The sequence below is a fragment of the Muscardinus avellanarius genome (assembly GCF_963383645.1).
Source record: "Muscardinus avellanarius genome assembly, chromosome: 7".
Lineage (NCBI taxonomy): Eukaryota > Metazoa > Chordata > Mammalia > Rodentia > Gliridae > Muscardinus > Muscardinus avellanarius.
Window position 1 is genome coordinate 27,768,633 of NC_137793.1, and position 24,931 is coordinate 27,793,563.

General features: G+C 43.5%; 1 protein-coding gene across 4 annotated transcripts; it reads right to left on the reverse strand.

Moving 5' to 3' along the window:
• NLRP3 (NLR family pyrin domain containing 3) lies at positions 1 to 24,931 on the reverse strand (the record flags this gene model as incomplete). Of its 4 annotated transcripts, XM_080698808.1 has the most annotated exons (9): positions 1 to 100; positions 3,944 to 4,114; positions 4,562 to 4,732; positions 12,806 to 12,976; positions 15,025 to 15,195; positions 15,610 to 15,777; positions 16,300 to 18,028; positions 20,325 to 20,438; positions 24,649 to 24,931. In XM_080698808.1, the coding sequence occupies 9 exons, from the start codon at positions 24,929 to 24,931 to the stop codon at positions 1 to 3; spliced, it is 3,078 nt and encodes a 1,025-aa protein (XP_080554934.1). The 4 variants fall into 4 exon arrangements, with proteins under 4 accessions (XP_080554934.1, XP_080554935.1, XP_080554936.1 ...); XM_080698809.1 differs by lacking the exon at positions 15,610 to 15,777; XM_080698810.1 differs by lacking the exon at positions 12,806 to 12,976.

The window sequence follows — 24,931 nt, forward strand, 5'->3', positions numbered from 1 at the left end:
CTACCAACAAGGCTCAAAGACAATGGTCAACTCAGGCTTCTCTTCCTGGAGAGTTTCTAATGCACGTTTTGTCTCATAATTGAAATACATTTCACACAACCTGTAAAAACAAATAGCCTTGGGTTGTACTTTTCAGAAAACTCAGAGTTTGGAGGCTTAATAATCTCATCTTCTCATTTCCCTCCATCCCATACACCTTTAAGATCTGAAATGTCCTTATGTCCAATGTGGTTTCTAGGTGGGTGGTTTTTGAGGTAATACAGAGTCTCACTGTTATACTGAGGATGGCTTCAAACTCATGGGCTCAAGTGATCCTCCTGCCTCAACCTACCAAGAAGCTGGGACCACAGGCACATGTTACCATGCCCAATATGTTATGTTTTGAATCCTTACATTTTGAATTTTTTAAATATACAAAAGTATAATGAGTCATATAATGAATCCCTATGTGTCCATCCCCACGTTTGACAACTAAAACAGTTTATGGAGCCAGGTGTGGTGGGTCATGCTTGTAATTCCAGCATTCGGGAGGCTGGAGGCTCGCGGTTCGCAGACAGCCTCATCTACTTAGTGAGGCCCTCTGCAAAGTAGTAAGACCCTGTATCAAAATAAAGAATAAAGGGCCAGGCGTGGTGGCATGCTTGTAACCCCAGCACTTGGGAGGCTGAGACAGGAGGATCACACAGCTTCAAAGCCAGTCTCAGGCTCTTAGTGAGGCTCACAGCAACTTAGTGAGACCCTGTTTCCAAATAAAGTATAAAATAGGTCTGGGAATGTAGCCCAGAGGTAGAAAAGCCCCTGGGTTCCACACCCAGTACCACCAAAAATAAATAAATAAAATAAAAATAAGGAATAAAAAAAATCGCCAGGTGTGGTGGCGCATGCTTGTAATCCCTGCGCTTGGAAGGCGGAGACAGGAGGATCGCGCAGGTTCGAAGCCAGCTGCGCTGGCTTAGGAGACTCTGTTTCCAAAAATAAAAATAGGTCTGGGAGTGTAGCCCAAAGGTATAAGGGCTTCCAGGAACCCCAGTACCACCAAAAGAAAAAAAAAAGGGCAGGGGGTGTAGCTCGGTGGTTGAATGGCCCTGGGTTTCGTCCCCAGATCCACAAAAAAAAAAAAATTGTGTGCATGGTTCTGGGGTTCCGAGAAACCCTTCTACCTCCGGGCTACACTCCCAGACCTATTTTTATATTTTTATTTGAAAACAGGGTCTCTTAAGCCAGCGAGGCTGGCTTCGAACCTGCATGATCCTCCTGTCTCCGCCTCCCAAGTGCGGAGATTACAAGCATGTGCCACCATGCCTGGCTAACAAATTTTTTTAAAAACAGTTCATGGATGACCGTGTTTCACCTACTGGCCACCTACTCTTCACTTCAGTGGATTTTATTAAACAAAGTACTTTATACATCTGTAAACATCTCACTGCATAACACTAAATAAAAGAGTCTTCTAAAAATGTAACTACAATGTCACTCTCACAACCAAAAAAAAAAAAAATAACAATAATTCTTCAGTACAATTAATGTCCAGTCCCTGTTTAAATGTCTCCAATTATCTTGCAGATGTTTCATATTATATTCATCTAATCAGTATTCCTAAAAATCTATGCATTTTGATTACTTGGTTTGTCACTCCAATATTCTTTGATATAAGTGTATATCAAAGTGTATATCTTTAGTAACACTTTCCTTGAAATTTAACTAAGGAAGCAAACCATTTGTCAGCATCAATTCTAACAATCTCTACTGATTATGCTATGGGTTGAATGTCTTTCTTCAATATTCATGTGTCAAAGCCCTAACCCCATGTGCTGGTATTTGGAGATCCTTTGGGGGATAATTAGAGTTAGATGAAGTCATAAGAGTGGGGCCATCCCTATGAGATTGTCTTGTAAGAGGAATAGCAGAGAACTTGTTCTCTTTACCCCACCTCCCACCCACCAGTGTGAGTACACAGTAAAATGGTAGACATCTGCAAGCAAAGAAAAGGACCCTCACCAGCAACTGAACTAGTTAGAACCTTGATTTTAGACTTACAGGTTTCCAGAACAATGAGAAAATAAATTCCTGTGGTTTAAGCCACCCAGTCAGTATTGTCTGTTACACAGTCTAGGCTGATTAAGACCAGTTAGTTGCATCCATGAATCCCCAGTCTACTCTGAGCCTGTCCCCCAGGCAAGGTTGTGAATGTCCCTGGGGCCAGGTCAGAGGCCCAGCTTCATCCTGACCAACCCTGCCCTTTTTGTTCCCCCAGCTTTCTTAGCTCTAGATGTGTGGCTTTTCCTCAACAAACATATTCTATTGCACCCAAGGGTGCAAGGCTCACTCAAACCTCTGCTTATTCAAACCCTCATTCAAGTAGATTCCCAGCTTGAGGTCAGAAACACGGACAGAAATCCCTAGCTTAATGAATTTATGTTGGGAGGATGGAAAATAGATTATAAGTACACAAAAAAATAGCACAGCATATAAGACAGTGATATAACTATGGAGGAAAATACAAGAGAAGAAGACAGGGCATTTTGGACTTTTGTGTTCAGTAGGACAAAGACAGCCTCAAAGAGAACACAGTTAAACAAATCATCAGGGGTAGGGGGGGAGGAAGTTTATGGGGACTGAAGGGAAGTGAATCCCAGACAGAGACACAAGGAGCAAAGGTCCCACTATGACTGTGTTTTTGCAGAACAGAAAGGATACCACTGAGAATGGGGCAGAACAAGAAAGGCTAGGAAGAGATAGAGCTTCAGAAGCAGCAAGGCCAGATCTGAGGAATGCGTTTGCAGCTGTCACTTGGATATGATGGGAAGTTTCTGGAAGATGTTAGCTGATGTGACAGAACCCAAGTCTTGTTTCAGCTGCACACTCTGATAGGAATAATGGAGCAGGGTGGTTCATCAGTACACAACGGTGACAAGCCAGAAAAGAGGTACCACAGAAAGTCAGCAAGTGGGGAGTGCCCATGCTGTGGAAGTAGAGCCATCAGGACATGTGGATGGAGTAGGTGTGGGAGCGAGAAAAAGAGATGTCAAAAGCAGTGCCAGAATTCTTAGCCTGAGCAATTAGGAGTAAGTTATTGTGGACTGCAACAGGGAAGAAGAGGTTTAGGCAGAGGAGAATAATAGGTTTGGCTTTGGACTTGCAGAGTTTGGAAAGCACATTAAATATCCAAGTAGAATGATGAAATTAGGACCCAGAACTCATAAAGGTGTGATTTAGGGGCACAGTACACATATGGTCAAACCAGAAGACTAGGGTATTTAAATAAGAAATGTGTAGAGAAGAAAAGTAAGCCTAGTGACTGAGCTCTGAAGATTCAACACACATGGGTCAGGAGGATAAAGTGATGCCAAAAAGAGACAGCTGACAAAGTAGAAGAAAGCCAGATGAGAGTGTGTTGATCCTAGAGCCAAGCAATGTATGTCTTAAGTGGAAGAGCAAGGGGCCATCAAGGCTCAAAGAAGCCAGGGGATGCATAAAGAAACCCTCAGTAGGGAGGGAGCCGATGGCCCCTTCTGCTGAATTCACTCTACTCACTGTTTCTGGAACACTGTTTTTCTACTTATAAACTCTCCAAAGCAAGACTATTCCCACAATGTGAAGACCTTTGCAATTAGTATGAACCATCAACTAGTTCTAGAAAGTACAACCCTTTGCCCAGAAATATACTCCCATTCAGCTGCTTCTCATTAGGAATTGCATTTCTTTCAGGATTATGGATGCAAAATCTTTTCACACTTAACTGAATTCTAGTTATTCTCAATCTCTGGATGCTGTTGGATATGTAGCCCATTTCCCATATACCCTATTGAAAACATCTGCAACAACTGGCCAAGGCCCAACCTGGCCTGAGTGCAATGGATCTAGAGCAATCATTTATCTGGTACCTAGTCTCTTGCTTAGAACTTTGAATTCTGGCACATGAATCCCCACGGAGAACACTTACTGTAGGTTTTGCAGGACACAGCCCTGCTGTTTCAGGACCTCACAAAGCATCACGACCCCCAGGTCCCCAAGGTCATTGTTGCTGAGGCCCAGTTTTCGCAAACTCCGGTTGGAGGTCAAGATTGTGGACAGATCCCAGCAGCAGTGTGAGGTCAGGCTGCAGTTGTCTAATCTGCAAGAAAGGGGGTGATTTAGAGAAAATGCCCTCCCACCCATCCCAACAGGTCCCCAAAGTCTGAATGTGTACTCTTCCAAGTGCAGAAAAATCAAGGGATTAACTAGCTTGATGCAACCTTATATGCCGGTAGTTATTTCTCTCTCCTCTTCAGATGGAAGTATCTATTTTCATTGTGCAGAACAAATTAGTAACAGAACTTTGTTACCTGATTAGTCCTATAGGCTGTGTCTTCCCCCAGATTTCCACAGAATGTGAATTCTACTCTGCCCCTACTTGTCTGTGGCACAGAGGACTGTGTTGAAAAACTCCATGCCATGATTCTGCAAGAAGCCAAATCCTGGGAAGGCTCCTCACTCCTTGGACTCCATGATCTCATGGTCATTCCTCATTATACCACCTCAGCCAATTCCCACACCCCAGCATCCTGGAGGGAGGACTCACTCCAACACCTGAAGGTTGCAGCTGGGGTGCAAGAGCCCCCTGCAGAGCAGCTTGATCCCTGGGTCCCCAAGAGCATTGCCTCGCAGGTAAAGGTGAGTGAGGTTCTGGTTGGTTCTAAGGACCAAGGACAGAGCTGAGCAAGAAATCGACGTAAGGCCAGAATTCACCAACCTGTGGAAAGAACAGAAGAAGAGTTCAGAGCTCCAGCCTCTCCTGAATTTGGTACAGCAGCTTCAACACAGTTGCTGCCACCACCTCTCCCCTGGAGAAGAGGCTAATCTGTTGAGCTTTTTCTTTATTAAATCTACATTATAGCTGGGTGTAGTGGCACACAGCTGTGATCCCAGTACTTGGGAGGTTGAGATAGCCTCAGCAATTGCAGACTTTGTTTCAAAAATAAAATATTAAAAGAGCCAAGGGTATAGTTTAGAGGTAGAATGCCCATAGGTTCAGTCCCCAATACAAAAAAAAAAACTGCCTTATATCACAAAAATGTAATGTTTCATAATGAAAAGTGACAATCTAACATTTATAGGGTATTTCCTATGTGTTTCGCTATGAGATAGTCACAAGAAATATGATTTTTATTTAATTATTTCAAACTCAAGTTGGAGGTGTTATTTTTATCCCTGCTCCACCTCTAATGCTATTTTATTTTTTATTTTTGAAACACGGTCTCACTAAGTTGTAGAGGGCTTCACAAAGTTGCTGAGGTTGATCACAGAACTGTGATCCTCCTCCTGTCTCAGCTTCCCAAGTACTGGGATTACAGGCACACACCACCTGGTTTACCCTGCTTTTTTTTTTCTTTTTTGGCCATACTAGGGATGAAATCCAGGGGCATTCTATCTCCAAGATGCACCCCCCAGCCCTATTTTTTATCCTTCATTTTGAAATAGGGCCTCACTAAGTATCTGAGGATGTCTGAAAACCACAATCTTCCTGTCTCAGCCTCCCAAATTTTATTCTTTATTTTGAAACAGGGTGTCACTGAGTTGTAAAGGGCCTCACTAAGTGATCCTCCTGTCTCAGCCTCCCAAATGCTAGGATTGCAAGCATGCACCACCATGCCCAGCTTATCCCTGCTCTTAAATTGGAAAGGGAAGTATTAGAGTCACTACTTGAAGGGTAGGTGAGAGCTTCCTAAGTGACAGTAGAAAAGGGAGTATGGGCAGCTCTAGGCAAAAGGAAGAACAAGCGAGGGCTGGTCCTGTGGAAGAGCAGGCTGGAATTTCAGAATTAGAACCAATGTGACTCAGCAGGAGCGAGAGGGAGGGCATTGTCACTGGCTGCCTCATGTGATGAGCTAAGACACTGCATGTGACTTCAGAAAAACCTTTCTGAAGGTTTTGAAGAAAGGCTCTCTATCAAAGGTATTTGCATATTACAAAGTTTCCTCTTGTGTTCTAAGAAAGAAGAAAAGGACGGAACTGAAAATGAAGACAACTTAGAATTTTCCCCTATTCCCTAGCTGGAAAGTCCTCTGGAAAGTCCCTCTGTGTTATGGTTAGACCTAGAATGTCCTCTGAAGAGCTTGTGTATTGATGCTCAGAGCTGATATAATTAAGTCATGAGGGTTATAATCTTATCAGTGGAAAAATTCAATCTGCTGGATTTACTGGACGGTAACCTAAGCAGGTGGGGTGTGGATAGAGAAGATGGGTCCCTGGAGTTTGGCCTTAGGACTGTGCTTTTGTCTTTGAGTCCCCCTTGCTTGCTTGCTTCTGGCCTCCATGATGTGAGAGCAGAGCCCTTGTGCTCTCCCACTCTCTGCTTCCTACCACTAAAGCCCTGAGTTCTGCAGACCCTGGCCATACATGGACCAAACCCCAAAATCTCCAAAAAAAACTGTAAGTAAATAATCTTCCTCCCACTAAGTTGTGTGGTCAGTTGTTTTGGGAGTATAGCAATGAGGATGTTGGCTGAGACAACAAACAGGACAGGACTTGGAGGTGCAGTATAACAACCAAACCAATTTTTGCAAATGTTCAGTGTGTGACAACAACAACAATGAGGTGTGAATCATTGGTAGAGCGCTGGCCTAGCATGAATGAGGCCCTGAGTTAGATCCCAGCACTACACCACACAACAAGGATAGTGTCCCATTCAGGCTGTCAGAATGCTGGTCTTCACTGAGGCTGATGTTGGGGAGGTGCTGCTAGAACACAAAATGCAGCCACAGAAAGGACATAAGTTCAAGAGAAGAAAATGCAACTCTACCTGATAACATATAAAATGTTTAAAAGTTTTAGCTTATTAATTCCATTTTATGGTCTCCATCTATAAAGAAATACACATGCATAAAGTTATATATAAAAACTCTGCTTTTTGCAGTTATTTGTAACAGTGAAAAAATATAAACTTATCCAAAAGTTCATTAATTGATGAGTGGTTAAATAAACAATGGTAATACATACTATGGAATATTATGCCCTGATCTATAAGATCTTTGCATATCAATATGAACATTTATAATGGAAATTTATAAGCCAGGTGTGGTGTCATCTTGTAATCTGCATTTGGGAGGCTGAGACAGGAGGATCGTAGTTTGCAGACAGCCTCAGCTACTTAGCGAGGCCCTTTGCAACTCAGTAAGGCCCTGTTTCAAAATAAAGAATTAAAAAATAGGGCCGGGGGTGTAGCTAGAGGTAGAATGCCCCTGGGTTCCATCCCTAGTACTGCAAAAAAAAATTATAAATGAAAAACACAAACCATGGAAAAGTATTTGTTAGGATTCTAGCTTGAATAACAGTGTTATGGGTTGAATTGTGTGTTCTCCTCCCCCCCCACCCCGCCCAGCATCAGATGTTGAAGTCTCAGCCTTGGTACTTCAAAATGTGACCTTATAGCCAGGCATGGTGGCGCACGCTTGTAATCCCCGCACTTGGGAGGCTGAGTCAGGAGAATCGCACGGGTTCGAAGCCAGCCTCAGCTACTTAGTGAGGTTTTCAGCAACTTAGTGAGACCCTGTTTCCAAATAAAATATAAAAAAGGTCTGGGAGTATAGCCCGGAGGTAGAAAGCCTCTGGGTATGCCGGGCGTGGTGGCGCACGCTTGTAATCCCCGCGCTTGGGAGGCGGAGACAGGAGGATCGCGCAGGTTCGAAGCCAGCCCCGTGCTCTGGCTTAGGAGACCCTGTTTCCAAAAATGAAAATGTAAAAATAGGTCTGGGAGTGTAGCCCGGAGGTAGAAGGGCTTCCAGGAACCCCAGTACCACCAAAAAAAAAAAAAAAAAGAAAGAAAGCCTCTGGGTTCCACCTCCAGTACCACCAAAAAAAAAAAAAAATGTGACCTTATGAGACAGGCGTGGTGGTGCACCCTTGTAATCTCAGCGTTTGGGAGGCTGAGACAGGAAGATCACACAGGTTCGAAGCCAGCCTCAGCTACTTAGGCTCTCAGCAACTTAGTGAGACCCTGTTTCCAAATAAAGTATGAAATAGGTCTGGGAGTATAGCCCAGAGGTAGAAAAGCCCCTGGGTTTCACTCCCAGTACCACAAAGAGAAAATGTGACCTTAGAGGGACTTCCGGGAAGATGGCGACCGAGAAAAGCGGGGCTTAAGAGCCCTGCTAACAACAAATCTCCATTACCACAAAATCAGCGCCTTTCAAAGCCAGAAAACAACATCACCAGAGAAACAAAAAAAATCACCAGGCTCCAGAAAGAAAGCGGACTGAGAACAGAGCCACAAAGGAGATCCTCACGCCCGAGGACGCGGCTTCACGCCCGAGGACGCGGCAGCAGCGCCATACTGCTGGCGGTACCGGCGAATTCACGGGATGGCCACAGCAAGCCGAGGGGAGCCACTGCGGAACAGCCAGGCGGGATTTCTCGGCGCAGAGGGCATCTAAAGTTCCCAGTGGCTGAGCTCAGCACACGCTGCAGGGATTCAGAGTGGAAATCAAAACCAAGAAAAAAAAAAAACGCCAGACCCATAGCCGAGGGCATAGCAGCGGCGCCATATTGCCACCGGCGGCAACAGCACCGAATTCACCGAATTCAGTACAGCTACATCTGTGTACTCAAGAACAGTGAGTCAAATTGTGGGCCACAGCGGAGAAATCCCAGTATTGTACTCACTGGGACTTGACCCAGTGGGAGAGGGGCGGTGGCAGTGATATCACACCATAGAAGAACGTGCAACCTGGCACCCCCCACAGTCTAAAGCAGCCTCTATCGACTCTCTGGGTCGGAGACTCTGTATTACAACCCAGTAAAGGAGTAGTGGGGTCTGAGATATTACTGACTCGAGATCCAGAACACCTTAAGTGAAGTCATAGTGACCCAAGGGAAGAACCCAGAGAAGGCACAAACATCCGAAATCATGGGAAAGAGGAATAATACTGGAGCAATGAATGCTCACAACCCCACAACATCAGAACCCGATAAAACAGAAAATCAGAGATTTCTAGAAGATCAAATCAGGAAAATAACTGTAGAAATAATAGAGGTGCTTCGAAAAGAACTCAGAGAGAGCCAAAAAGAGATAAAGGATGCAATTAATGAAGTAAAGGCCTCAATTCAAAGCACAAACAACCAATTAGACCACATGGAGAACAGAATCTCGCTCTTAGAAGATGATCATTCCAAAAATGAACGCATAGTTTCTAATCTAGGAAAAAATATCCGACAGCAGGAATCTGATATTGAAGAAATATGGGCCCATTTTAAGAGAGCTAACCTAAGAATAATTGGAATAGAGGAGGGAAAAGAAAGTGATACCAAAGGGATCAACAATCTCTTCAAGGAAGTAATAGCAGAAAATTTTCCAGACATAGAGCAAGAGGTCGATACGCAGGTCCAGGAAACGTATAGAACTCCCTTTAGACAGGATCGGAGAAGAGGATCCCCACGCCACATCATTGTCAAAATGACCAATGTGGAAGCCAAGCAGAGAATCTTAAAGGCAACAAAAGCAAAGGGCCAAGTGACATTCAGAGGCAAACCAATTAGAATCACTCCAGACTTCCCAAACCAAGTTATGAGAGCCAGAAGGGCTTGGAGTAACATATTCCAAACTCTGAAAGAAAACAACTTCCAGCCAAAAATTTCCTACCCAGCAAAACTTTCTATCAAATTAGATGGAGAAATAAGAAGCTTCCATGACAAACAGAAACTGAAGGAATTTATGTCTTCAAAACCAGCACTAGAGAAAATACTCAAAGAGATTAACTATAAAGAAGAAATAGGTAACACACACCAGAACCAGAGAAACAAGAGTTTCCATCCAACAGACAACTAAGATTGGTTATCTGTGGAGATTCATTACTTATGTTAGTCTTTTACCTATCTGTAAAGGGTATTGTTTGCCTTTATTGTTGTTAATTTTTAGGATTTCTAGTTGGAATATTAATATACCTTCAGATATAGCATTTGGAAATATTTTATCCCATTCTATTAGTAACTGTTAACTCTGTTTACATTGTCTTTGGATATACAATATGTTTTTTATTTTTTAGGGAGTTTGTATACTCTTCTGTTGCCTGTGCCATTGAAATCATAACCAAGAAATCACTGCCAATTTCAATGTTGTGAGGTTTTATGACCCAGATTTTCTCCTAAAAGTTTATAGTCTTAAGATTTATATTTAGGTCTTTTATCTATTTTGAGTTAATATTTGTATATGGGATTAGGTAAGGATCCAATTTTATTCTTTTCCATGTAATTATTATTTTTCAACAATATTTAGTTAAAAGATTATTATTTCCACCACCAAATGTTCGTGGAAACCTTGTCAAAAATAACTTGACAATATAGGGAAGAATTTAGCTCTAGGCTTTTATTTAACTCCAATGGTTTATATATCTGCCTTTAGAATAGTACTACACTGTTTCAATTATTGTAGCTTTATATGGTTTGAAATCAGAAAATATACATCTTCTAGCTTTGTTCTTTTTCAAGATCGTTGTGGGTGCCTAGAGTCCATATTCCATATTAGGATAGATTTTTTTTCTGAAAAATAAATATATAAATATATGATAGTTTCACCTAAAAAATAGAAAAAATAAATTCTCTGGTAAGAAAGAAAGCAAAAAGAAATATTGAAATGTTATCTTTAAGTCATCAAAAGCTTGGTATTAGACAAATGAAACTGTTATGTGAGATTATCATTTTTAATTTTTGATAAATTGCTATAATACTAGATGTCAATCACTAAGCCAAGCATGGGAGGGAGGGATAGGGAGAGAATGGGGTGGGGATCGGGTGGGGGCTGACTGGGCAATGTGTGCATGTATGTCTACAAAAGTATGTATCCCACTATGATGTATGAATACAGTGCACCAATTAAAAATAAATTTAAAAAAATAAAAAATAAAAAAAAGAAAATGTGACCTTATGTGGACCTATAGTTATTACAGATATAATAAGTTAAGATTGGGTCATTAGGGGACCCAGCTCCAATATGGCTGGTATCCTTATTAAAATGGGAACTTCAGACACAGTGTTGGCCACACAATGACACCCTGAGAGAATTACAAGTAAAGATGAAGGCAACAGTCTGGGTGTCACATTTACAAGTCAACTAATGACAAGGACTGCCAGCAAACCAGCTGCAGCTATACAAAAAGCATGGGACACGCTCTTCCCTGGAGGATTCCAGGCTATCCACACCTTAACCTCAGAGTCCAGCCTGCAGAGTGGAGGGATGACAATGTCTGTTGTTTAGGCCAATGTGTTTGGGGTACTTTGTTATAGAATGCACAGAAAACTAATATGTAGAGTACATTAGGATGTATGGATAGATGGATGGATGGATGGATGGGTGGATAGATGACATATGGATGGATAGATGGATGATAGATGGATGTGCACATATAACAAAATATCTAAAAATTTGTCCATCAGTCTTTTGTAAAGGTCTCTCTCCATGGACAGAGAGAGCTTTTGCTTTTTCCTTTACATATCTGGATTATTCATTATGTTTACCCTAAGCGTGTATTACTTTTGTAAATAAAAAAAACTCATAAGTAATCTCTATTGGAGACCTATTTAGCCATCTGTCTGTGTAGAGGTAGTTGTTGAAGCTGAAAGATATGTGAGAAATCTCTGAGAGTATAGAAACAAGCCAGTGGCCAAATTCCTGATCACAAGAAGATACGTCAACACAGAATTCACAGAGGAAGAAGCTATTTAAAAAAAAAAAAAAAACAGAAAAGACACAGTACTCTAAAACAAGGAGGAAAAGGAGTTCAATGAGAAGGTAAACAAAGAAAGAAATCATCACAGCATTTGGGAGGCTGAGACCTGGAGGATCGCGGTTCGCGGACAGCCTCAGCTATTTAGTGAGGCCCTCTGCAACTCAGTGAGACCGGTTTCAAAATAAAGAATAAAAAATAGAGCAGGGAGTGTAGCTCAGAGGTCAAATGTCCCTGGGTTCCATCCCCAGACCCTCAAAAAAAAAAAAAAAAAAGAAAATAAAGAAAGCAGCAGATATTGAACAGAATATGGACTTGTGGGAACTAAGCTAGGATTGTGGATGTCAGCTGAGTATCTGCTCCTCCCTTCTGCTTGCTTTGCCTGGAGGGCTCCTCTCTCACTTACTGGCAGCTAAAACCTACCTTTGTCCTGCTCTCCAGTGTCCCCAGGCCAGAGGCTCTCACTGAGCCTGAGCAAAGGAGCGCCCCTCATTGCCACACTAACTTTTACTAAAGCACTTACATTATATATACTGCACTATTTTGCTATTGTCTACTACTGTCACCCTCCCTTTAAAATTGCGAAAACAGGAGTTTGGTCCCTTTTCCTGGCTTCTACCATCAGCACCCACAAAAGAACCCCAGGGCACCTGGAAAACATAGGGCTAAATCACATCTGTGGAACTGCCAAGAGCAGCAAAAGCAACATTGCTGAGGGAGGGCAAAGACATATGGGTGGAGAGTGGCAGCTCCAAGATGTGTTGCTGCTGGGACATGTCCAGGAAGAATGAGGCTTTCGTAAATATGTACTGGTTTTTAATTATGCAGTAAGGGATTACTCCTCAGGGACAACCCTTCATGGAATATTTTGTCTTGAATGCATATCTGATTGGCATTTACATTAGTAATGGGAATAAAAACATAAACCATAAACAGTTAGTTGTATTTACAGAAAAACAGCAACAGAATCGACCCAATAGCACCGCAACCCCAGGCACCAAGGGCTGGAAATCAAGGCAGCAGGAGAGGTGTCTCTTCATTCACATTTTGCAAGTAACTCATCTCTGAAGAGAACTTGCCCTCCTGCCAAGACATCAAGGAAGACTTACCCCAGTTTCTGCAGGTTACACTGTGGGTGCTTGGCAGCTTCACATAAAGTTTCAACTCCTGAGTCGCCCAAGGCATTTTCTCCGATGTAGAGTCTGGTCAGAGAACAGTTGGTGCTCAGCACCAATGCAAGATCTTGAGAACACGCTGATGTGAGACAGCAACCAACCAACCTTCCAAAAGACAGGAAAGCGTCACACAGTCTCACCTCTCAACAGCTCCACCATGGTCAGGCATCACATAGACCCACCACAGCTCCACTCTGGTCTAAAAGGGAGGGGAGCATCTGGACGCTGTCCAAGCTTCCATTGCTCCTTCTATTTGGTATAACAAGTAAATCCCTTCCAAGCTCACCCAACACTGTGACTTCTCAGCTCTCTATATTTTTATTGGGGTTATAGGTATGTATGTGTATATATATGTGTATGTGCGTATGTGATAAAATTTATCATTTTACCCATTTTTAAGTACATAATCAAGGTCTTAAGTGCATTCGCCTTATGCAACCATTGCAGCCACCTCTGGAATTCTTTTCATCTTAAGAAACCGAAACTTTCTCCCCATTATGACTCCCCGTCTCTCCTCCCCCACTCTCTAGCAAGCTTCATCTACCTCTGTCTCTATACCTCTGACTATTCTGTGTTCTTCGTGTGAGTAGAATTACACAGCATTTGCTCTTTTTGTGACTGGCTTATCTCATGTAGTATAAAGTCCTCAGCGTTCATCCATGTTGTAGCATGCATCAGAATTCCTTTGAAAGCTGTACATCTGTAGGTACTTTTTTATCCATTCACCCATCGATGGACATTTGGGTTATTTCTTTTTGTTGACTACTACTACTAATGCTGCTATGGCATTGGGTGTACAGATATGTTTGAGTCCCTTGCATATGTACCCAGAAGTGGAATATCTGTCAAATGGTAATTCTGTGTTTAATCTGTGTTTAATTATTTGAGGAATTATCACACTGTTTCCACAGTGCCCACTCCATTTCACATTTTACCAGCCATGCACAAGAGTTTTGGTGTCTCCTTGGACTTGCCAATCCTTGTTTTTTTGGTTTTTTTGTTTTGTTTTATTTTGTTTTTGTGGCACTGGAGATTGAACCCAGAGGCATTCTACTTTCAAGCTAAACCCCCAACCTGATTTTATTTATTATTTAGAAACAGGATCTCATTAAGTTGCAAAGGATCTCCCTAAATTGTGAAGGCTGGACAAGAAACTGTAATCCTCCTATCTCAGCCTTGCAAGTATTGGGATTACGAGCATGTGCCACCAGGATCCTCTCTCTCTCTCTCTCTCTCTCTCTCTCTCTCTCTCTCTCTCTCTCTCTCTCTCTCACACACACACACACACACACACACACACACACATGCAGACATTGTAATGATTATGAATTAGTCCTAGTATGTTTGTTTGTTTGTTTGTTTGAGTTTTGGTTATTTGGGGGTTTTTGTTTTGTTTTGATTTTTTGGTGTTAGATTTGGTGTAGTACTTGAGGTGGAACTCAGAGACATTCTACCTCCAAGCTACACCCCGGCCCCTTTTTGTGTGTGTGGTACTGGGATTCCTGGAAACCCTTCTATTGCCAGGCTACACTCCCAGACCATATATATTTTTTTTTTAATTTGGAAACAGGGTCTCTTAAGCCAGCAAGGCTGGCTCCGAACCAGCGCTATCCTCCTGTCTCCGCCTCCCAAGAGCAGGGATTACAAGCATGCGCCACCATGCCCGGCTCTTATTTTTTATTTTGAAACAGGGTATCATTAAGTTGCAGACTGTTACCTTAACCCTGTTATCTTCCTATCTTAGCCTCCCAAGTACCAGACTACAGGTGTGTTCCATCACACCTGGCTGGACCTGTTTTTCAAGTGCATTGTTCTCTTCTTCAGAATAGTCTCCCACAAGTGCTCAGTGAGGATGGGCGAGTGAGGTCTCCATCACTTTAACATGATTTATTCTATTCAGTGTGAAGACTGAGGGCTTACCATGGGGCTCCACAACTCTTCTAAAGCCTGTACTCTAGTGGCCTGCTTTTCTCTCTGCCCACCACAAACACTAACCAACTACATCATTGATGACACCAGAGATGAACTCAGGACGCCGTCTGGGAAGCTGAGGCTGCTCCCACACCACACACTCACGCCTGCGCCTCACTGGAGCCAGAGCCCTGAAACACCTTGTGGACAGTGCTTCCTTCAGAACAGGAGTCCAGACTCACCAGAGCTTCTTCAGGCTGCAGAGGAGGTCCTGCAGCCCCACGCACAGCAGCCTGACCCCGACGTCCCCCAGGCCGTTGTCGCTCAGGTCCAGCTCCACCAGCTTTTGGTTGCTGCTCAGCACCAAGGAGAGGTCGAGGCAGCACTGATGGGAAAGGCCGCAGCGCCCCAGCCTGCACACCAAACACAGGCAGAAAGCATCAGAGAGGAATCCATTATGTGGGGCCCTAAATGTCCCCCAAGGGGCCAGGTCTATGATGCTTGGTCCCCAGCCTGCTGTGCAGCTGGGAGTGGGAACCCTTAGTTAGACAGACCCGGTGGGAGGCAGAGAGGGTGTGGAGGTGTGCCCATGAGTCACTGCACTCTCATTCCATCCATATCTCTCTCTCCTCTCTCCTCTCTCCTCTCTCCTCTCTCCTCTCTCCTCTCTCCTCTCTCCTCTCTCCTCTCTCCTCTCTCCTCTCTCCTCTCTCCTCTCTCCTCTCTCCTCTCTCCTCTCTCTCTCTCTCTCTCTCTCTCTCTCTCTCTCTCTCTCGTGTGTGTTTCTTTGACTCATGCACATGCATGCACAGGGACCAAGGACTTACCATAGTTTTCGAATGTTACAGCCAGGATGTTGGAGTGTCTCACACAACACCTTCATCCCTGGGTCCCCCAGAATATTGTCACTGAGGTCCAGCTCTGTTAGGAGTGAGGTGGTGCTTAGAACTGAGAAAAGGCCCCGGCAAAAGCTGGAAGTGAGGTAGTTCACCAATCTGGATATTGGAAAGAAGGAGAGAAAAGAAAATCAGCATCTAACAGCAATCAACTGGACCGAAGGGCCAGGCTCCTGACATCAGTCCAAGGAAAGTCCTCCTAGAAGGTTAAGAAATAAAGCTGAGTGTGGAGGTACACGCTTGTAATCTTAGTACTTGGGAGACTGAGACAGGAGGATTGCAGGTTTGAGGACAGTCTCAGCAAGGAGTGAGACTCTCATCAGCCTAGTTAGACTCTATTTCCAAAAAAATAAAATAAGCTAGGGGTGTAACTCAGAGGTAGAATGCCCCTGGGTCCAATCCTCAGTGCCACAGAAGGGAAAGAGAAGAAGGAAGGAAGGAAGGAAGGAAGGAAGGAAGGAAGGAAGGAAGGAAGGAAGGAAGAAAAGGAGGAGGAGGAGGAGGAAAGGAAGGAAAGAAGGAAGGAAGGAAGGAAGGAAGGAAGGAAGGAAGGAAGGAAGGAAGGAGTAGTCGCCAGGAAGCAGATGGGATGTTCCACCACCCAAAGCAAAGCTCCCTTACCTGTGTGAACAGGAGGCATGAGGACCCGGGACATTTTCCTCCTCATCATCCTCTTCCTCCTTGGTTGAGTTATGGGTAAACCCCAGGGAAAGTGTTTCCACACTGCAACAGTTTTCAATACAAAAAGAAGAAACCACGTGGTCCATTCTGGTGGAGAGATTGATTTCGATCTTGGGGAAGTGGTGCATGGCCTTTTGCACGAAGTCCTCCTCCTGCATCTCATACAAGCAGTAGAACAACTCAAGCTGGCTAGGCTGTGCCTGCAGTTTCTTGGCCTTGGCTTTGGTTTCTATCCATTTCAGCAACTCTCCCCTGATTTGCTGAGAGATCTTGCAACTCAATTTCTTCTCCAAATAGGATGTCCTCTCTTGATTCACAAGGCCAAAGAGGAAACGGACAACAAAAATCAAATACCCCTTCTCAAACTTGCCATAATTTTCCAGGAGTACTGTCACATCTCTGTTTGGGAGCCCCAAAGGACCTCCCGGCACATTCCTCGCCATCACCTCTCCTTCCTCCTCTTCCAGTAAGTAGTACATGGCAGCAAAGAATTCCTGGAAGGTCATGTGGATGAAGCTGTAGAATTTCTCACAGTCCACTTCCTTCTGGAACAGGTTCATCCTCAGGAAGGCAGACACATCCTCCTCCTGCAGGCCATGATTCCTGAGGTCACACTCCTCAAATAGTATCTTCTGGTTCCAGATCCCATCTGCGGCCAAAGAGCAGAGCCCCCGGAGGTGAGAGGAGAGGTGGTGTTCCTGGCCACCTCTGTGGGACTGAAGCAGACTGGAAAGGAAAAAAATGTAGACCGCAGTGGTGGTCTTGGACGTCTGGGCAAGATTGTCACCACTCTCCATCTGCTGCCTCAGTCCAGTGCACACAATCCAGCAGACCAGGGGGATGAAGCACATGGTAAACAGGACCTCGTTCTCTTGGATCAACCCAAAGGCTTCCCTGGCTTGTGCCTCGTCTGAGAAGTACTTGAAGAAATACTCCTTCCTTCTGGCCTCAGAGAAACCCAGGATCTCCACGTGGCGAGGGTGGTCCAGCAGATGCTGCAGCTTCTCCAGGGCCACGGGTCTCGTGGTGATGAGCAGAGAGGCCTTAGGCAGCAGCTTCTTTCTGATGAGGCTGCTCAGCAAAATGTCTCCCCTCTCAGCTCTCTGCCAGTCAGTGCAAAGCACCCCTGTGGACTCGTCAAAGGCCCCTTGCAGCTCATCGAAGCCATCCATCAGGAAAAGGATCCTGGAGGGCTTGCGCAGGATCTTGCACAAGGGTGGGTTTGGGTCAGGGCAGCAACTGACTATCAGGTCTCCCAGGCTCCTGGGCGTCACGAGACTCACCTCACGACAGTGGATGTAGAACAAGTAGTCAAACTTGTTCTGGAAGAGCTTCCCCGAGGCCCAGTCCAGCATGATCTTCCTGGCCAGTATTGTCTTCCCGATGCCTGCCGCTCCCTGGAACACCACAGTGTGCACTGGCTCAGAGTGCTCCTCGTCAGGGTCAAACAGCAGTTCCAGCTTCACAGGGCTCGTGGGGCTGTCCCACTTCTTGGACCTGCCGATGGCCATCAGCTCATGCTCCCTTTCCTGCTGGCTCAGGTACTCCTTGACCAGCCGTAGCCGTGTGTAGCGCTTGTCGAGGTTCACGCTCTCACCCAGACGCGCATTCCTGTCTTCAATACAGTGGAACCTGCTTCTCACATAACTCCTGTACTTCTTACTGTAATCTACAGCAGAGACAGAAAGTCATACTCCAGGAGAAACCACACACGTTCTCCTGAGATGAGCCAAAAACAGCGGCCTGTGCACTCCAGGATGAGAGCAGAGAATTATGGCAAAGATCTGAGAACACACAGGCACAATAAGCACTACCTGTCAGCCAGAGCACAGTGTATGTGTGTATATATGTATGTATGTGTACAGAGAGAGAAAGAATCTAGTGTATGTGTAATGTATATGACCAAGCATAGTGGTATACCCCCTATAATCCCACTATTTGGGAAGCTGAGACAGGAAGATTACAGGTTTAAGACTAGCCTCAGCAACTTAGCGAGACTTTTAGCAATCTAGCAAGACTCTGTCTCAAAAAAAAAAATTTAAAGATGGGCTAGGGGTGTAGCTTGAACATAGAATGCCTCTGGTTCCAATCCCCAGTACCACAAAAGAGTATATGTAATATATATAATATATAAATATAAATATATATATATATATATATATATATTTCATGATCTGTGTTTATATGTAGTATGCTGGGCATGGTGGTGCATGCTTATAATCCCAGCATTCGGGAGGCTGAGACCAGAGGATCCCGGTTCGTGGGCAGCCTCAGCTACTTAGTGAGGCCCTCTGCAACTTAGTAAGACCCTGTTTCAAAAATAAAGAATAAAAAATAGGGCAGAAGATGTAGCTCAGAGGTCAGATGCCCCTGGGTTCCATCCCCAGACCTGCAATAAATAAATAAATAAATAAATAAATAAATAAATAAATAAATGCTATATATATATGCACAATATATACAGTAATGTATATACATACTATATGTAGTATATTATACATACATTTATATATACACACAATAATATTTATACACATACATCATTGTTAAACGAATGTGTCTAAACTGGGCGTGGTGGTGCATACTTGTAATCTCAGCATTTGAGAGGCTGAGACACTACTACTTAGTGAGGCTCTTTGCAACTCAGTGAGACCCTGTTTCAAAATAAAGAATAAAAAATAAAGCTGAGGGTGTTGCCCTGAGGTAGAATACCCCTGGGTTCCATCTCCAATACCACAACAACAACAGAAAATATGTCTAGATGTAACATAAATACAAATTCATATTAAAGCATGTCTGCGCCAGGCATGGTGGCGCACGCTTGTAATCCCCGCGCTTGGGAGATGGAGACAGGAGGATCGCGCTGGTTCGGAGCCAGCTTCGCTGGTTGAAGAGACCCTGTTTCCAAATAAAAATATAAAAGGTCTGGGAGTGTAGCCCGGAGGGCTTCCAGGAACCCCAGTACCACCAAAAAAAAAAGCATGTCTGCATCCCTAAAAGGGGGGGGGGGGGGCTATAATCCATAAGGAGTGGTAATTGGGATGAAGAAATGGTAGGTGTCATTTCTCTCCACCACTTGGGTATAAAAGGTCCTAGAAATTCTGGTGTTTAATTTTTTATATATGCAATTGAGCAGACTAGCACTGTTGGAAGCCACCAGTCAGAAAATTCTTTCCCTCTCCCCCAATCTTACACCTGTAGTCTGAAACCTTTTAAAACTTGACTCTTGCGGGGCGTGGTAGCACACTTGCAATCTCAGTACTTGAGAGGCTAGACAGGAGGATCACAGGTTCGCAGCCAGCCTCAGCTACTTTGTGAGGTTCTCCACAACTTAGTGAGACCCTGTTTCAAAATAAAGAATAAAAAATAGGGTTGGGGATGTAGCTTGGAGGTAGAATTTCTCTGGATTAAATCCCCAGTACTGGGGAGTGGTGAGTTGGCCTGGGCCACTCTCCCCCCTATGCCATTTTGGCATGGGGCTGTATTTCTATTTTCTGTATTTCTATCTTTTTAATAAACTTCTTTAAATCTTAAAAATAATAATAATAAATAAATAAATCCCCAGTACTACAGAAAAAAAAAAACCTTGAAACACTGCCAGGCACAGTGGTGCACAACCATAATCCCAGTACTGAGACTAGAGGATAACAGGTTCGAAGCCAGCCTCAGCAATTCAGTGAGACCCTGTATCAAAAATAAAAAAGAAAATTAAAATGGCTGGGATATATCTTGAAGGTAGTAATCCCCTTGGGTTCAATCCCAGTACCAATAATTTTATTAAAAAAAAAAACTTAAAACTTTTAATAACCCCATGGCTCTGAGACTGCAAAGAGCCATGGACCCAACCTGTTTTCTTGGATGGTGATGGAGACAGTCTGCATACCAGGTAACAGGAGATGCAGAAAAATGACTCAACCAGCTGCTCAGCTTCCCCGGCCTCCTGACCACCCACCCCTGCTGCTTACCTTTCTTTTTTTTACAAATTGGGATTCTGGTAAGGTACCCCAGTAAGCCCATTGACTCATCTTCAATGCTGTCTTCCTGGCATACCACAGCGGGATTAGAAACATGTGCATTATCTGAACACAGAAGGAAAAAAACATCAAGTGTCAAAACCCAAAACTTCTGACACAAAAGACCCAGCCTAACACTTGGTATGGACCAGAGGAACCTGCCCTGGATAGCTCCCAAATCCAAACAAGGTCCAGAGTTGTGGGTGACAGGTGTGTTGCCAAAATCTAGCTGGGGACAGTCCTCACTTCTGGCTTGGAAATACTGGCCATCACCTACCTGCCCAGCATTGCATCCCCACACTATATTCAGCCTCAGAACCTCTTTTCCAAACCCAGAAATCATTCAGTGCTTCTTTTGTCTTCGCTTGTCTGTGGTAGGTCCTGGTACCCTAACTGTGATCCCATCCCCAAGATCTCCAATATCCCCCAGATGGACATGGACCAGGAAGAATCATCCTTCCCTGACTTCAGTTGCCTGAAACCCATTTTACCCACAGTCAAGTCCAGATTTCTGGGTCTTCAAGAGTAGGTAGCACCAGTCAGTTTCACATCTAATGAAAATTCACCCAGGAAGCTTTAAACATGATGTCCCCAGGGCTCTACCCCCAGAAACTCTTCTTCATCAATCTGAGGTGAAGCAAGGTGCCATATATATCCAAAGCTCCCAGGTAAATCCATCAGGTACCCACAGCTGAGAATCAGATCTAAACAATCACTACAGAACACATCCCAAAGAAGTACTTTACAGGAGAAATTTAGGCATGTTAGAATGAAAGCTAGCCACAAGGGAAAATATCTAAGGCAGATGTCTAGCTGGGCAGAAACCTAAGTGTAGCATAAATGATTTCTGATAGGCATCCACTTATTCAGAAAGCAAATGCTACCATCAATCTCATCGCAAAACAAAACCCAAAAATTAACTCATACCAAAACCCAAATCTAATTCTCACATAAAGTCTAGCCCTAGCCCAGGTTAAAAAAAAAAAAAAAAAAAAAACTTCAAACTATGTTTATAAATCTCCCACTCAAACTCCAGATATGGAAGCCAACATAGCAACATATGGTTAACAATCATTGGCCAGGAGCCATGTTTGATGGCTCACAGTTGTAATCACAGCATTTGGGAGACTGAGACGGGAGGATTGCAGTTCACAAATAGTCTCGGCTACTTAGTGAGGCCCTTTGCAACACAGTGAGACCCTGTTCAAAATTCAGGGCCAAAAAAAAAAGTGTAAAAAGGACTTCAATAGTGCTTTCTCCAAAGAAGATATCTAAATGGCCAACAAGCACACAGATATTCTACATCACTAATCATCAGGAAAATGAAAATTAAAACTACAGTTAAGGCCAGGCGTGGTGGCGCACGCTTGTAATCCCCGCACTTGGGAGGCAGAGACAGGAGAATCGCACTGGTTTGGAGTCAGCCTCACTGGCTTAAGAGACCCTGTTTCCAAATTTAAAATATATAAAATAGGTCTGGGAGTGTAGCCCGGAGGTAGAAGGGCTTCCAGGAACACCAGTACCACCAAAAAAAAAAAAAAAAAAAAACCACTACAGTTAGGGATGAGGGTATAGCTCAGTGGTAGAGCAGTACCTGGCATGTGCAAGGTTCTGGATTTGATCCTCAGCACTACCAAAAAAACAGAAACCCAAAACACTATAATGAGATATTACCTCATACTTATTAGAATGATTACTATTTTTCAAATATAAAATAATATTCATGAGAATATAAAGAAATCAGAACTCTTGTGTACTATTAGTAAGAATATAAAATTGTGCAGCTGCTCTAAGAAGCTATATGGCAGTTCCTCAAAAAAAAAAAAAAAAAAAAAACCAAACACAGAATTACCACATGAACCTTAAATTCCACCTCTAGATATAGACCCAAAAGAGTTCAAAGCAGGTTCCAAAAGAGATACTTGTACACTGATGCTAATGCTATAATTATTCACAATAACATAAAGGGGAAAGTAACACAAGTCTCCACTGATAGATGAATACACAGACAAAACATGGTACGTCCATACAATGGAGTATCATACGGTCTTAGAAGGAAACTGACACCTGCCACAACAAGGATGAAACTGAGGACATCATGCTCAATGGAATTAAGCCCATCACAAAAACACAAATATTTTACAATGCCCATATGAGGAGCCCAGAGCAGTGAAGTTCGTGGAAACAGTATAATGGTGGTCCTCAGGGACTGGGAAGATGGGCTAATGGAGAGTTGTTTTTTTAATGAGTAAGGCATTTCAGTTTTGCAAGATTGGAAGAGAGCTGGGCGTGGTGGCACACACTTGTAATCCCAGCATTCAGGAGGCTGAGACAGGAAGATCACAGTTCTGGGACAGCCTCATCTACTTAGTGAGGCCCTTTGCAACTCAGTGAGACATTGTTTCAAAATAGAAAATAAAAAAATAGGGCTAGGCATGTAGCTCAGAAGTAGAATGCCCCTGGGTTCCATTCCCAGTACCAGGGGGGGGGGAAAAGATGGAAAGAGTCTGGAAATTGGTTGCACAACCATATGCATTTACTTACTCAACTGTACGCTTGAAAATTACAGAAATGAGCTGGCCGTGGTGGCGCACACTTGTAATCCCAGCATTTGGAAAGCTGAAACAGGAGGATGGTGGTTCTTGGACAGCCTCAGCTATTTAGTGAGGCTCTTTGCAACTCAGTGAGCCCCTCTTTCAAAATAAAAAATAGGGCTGGAGTGTAGCTCAAAGGTAGAATTCCCCTGGGTTCCATTCCCAATAGCACACACAAAAAAAAGAAAATTACAGAGATGGCACATTTTATATTCTCTGTACTTTATCTTAAATTTTTTCCTCCAATAGAGAACTAATATCTAGAATATACAGAGAATTCAAGAAACTCAGCACTAAGAAAACAAAGCACCCAATAACAAAATGGGCAAGTGAACTAAATAGACACTTCACAAAAGAAGAAATTCAAATGACCAATAAATGCATAAAAAATGCTCAACATCATTAGCAATCAGAGAAAGGCAAATCAAAACTACCCTGAGAATTCACCTAGCTCCAACTAGAATGTCAGTCATTCAAAACACAAACAACATGCCGGGCGTGTTAGCGCACACTTGTAATCCCAGTGCTTGGGAGGCTGAGACTGGAGGATCTCACAGGTTCAAAGCCAACCTCAGCTACTGAGTGAGGCTCTCAGCAACTTAGTGAGACCCTGTTTCCAAGTAAAGTATAAAATAGGGCTGGGAATATATCCTGGAGGTATACTCCCAGAGGTATACTGGGGGTGAAACCCCCAGTACCACAAAAAAAAAAAAACACAAACAACAACAAATGCTGGCAAAGATGTGGAGAAGTGGGAACTCTAATACATTGTTGGTGGAATCGCATATTAGTGCAACTACCTTAGAAAACAGTATGGAGGATTCTCTGAAGAATGAGAACAAATGTACCATATGATCCAGCAATACCACTTCTGGATAAGTACACAAAAGAAAGCAAACCAAACTACCAAACTAATGCATGTGTATCTATGCTCATAGCTGCACAATTCACCATAGCCAAACTATGGAACCAGCCAAGATGTCCATCAACAGATGAATGGATTACAAAACTATGGGGTATGTACACAATGCAATTTTACTCAACCATAAAGAAACACAATTAAGTCATTCACAGGGAAATGGATAGAACTGGAAGACATTATACCGAGATTAGTCAGTCACAAAAATTAAGAAATAGGCTGCTCTCCCTAATATGCAGAAGCTAGAGAGAAAATGAGTCATAGGAGGAACTCTAAAGGCGACCTGAGGAGATGGGAAGAGGGAAATTCTCGAATGTACATGATGTACTTTAACAAACATATCAATATCAATCACTAAGCCAAACATGAGAAGAAGGGAGGGGTGAAAATGGGGTAGGAATGCGTAAGGGCTAATTGGATGATGTGAGCATGTATGTCTCCATCTTGAATCCCATTAAGATTTATGACTACAGTGCGCTAATAAAAAATAAAAATAAAAATAAATAAGCCAGGCGTGGTGGTGCACGCTTGTAATCCCAACATTCAGGAGGCTGAGACCAGAGGATCACGGTTTGAGGACAGTCTCAGCTACTTAGTGAGGCTCTTTGCAACTCAGTGAGACCCTGTTTCCAAATAAAAAATAAAAAATAGGGCTGGGGGTGTAGCTCAGAAGTAGAATGCCCCTGGGTTCCATCCCCACTACCACAAAAATAAATAAGTAAATAAAGAAATACTTTTTTTTAATGGTCTTTCTTCCACTCACCCCACTCAGGCTGATCTCTCTCAGCTTTCTCGTGAAGATCTCTCCTGTTGATTGCAGAGAAGATCCACACAGCCATGGCCCATGCCTTCTCCTCCCCATTAAAGTCGATCATGAGTGTGGCCAGGTCCACATGGTCTGCCTTCTCTGTCTGGCTCCTTGGGAGCGGAGTGCAGCCCTCGTGAGGAGGGTAATCTTCTAAATACATCTTGAATTTCTTCAAGTCCACATCCTCCAGGTCCTCCAGGTAGCGTGCCAGCTTGCAGCGGATGCTTGTCATCTCCAT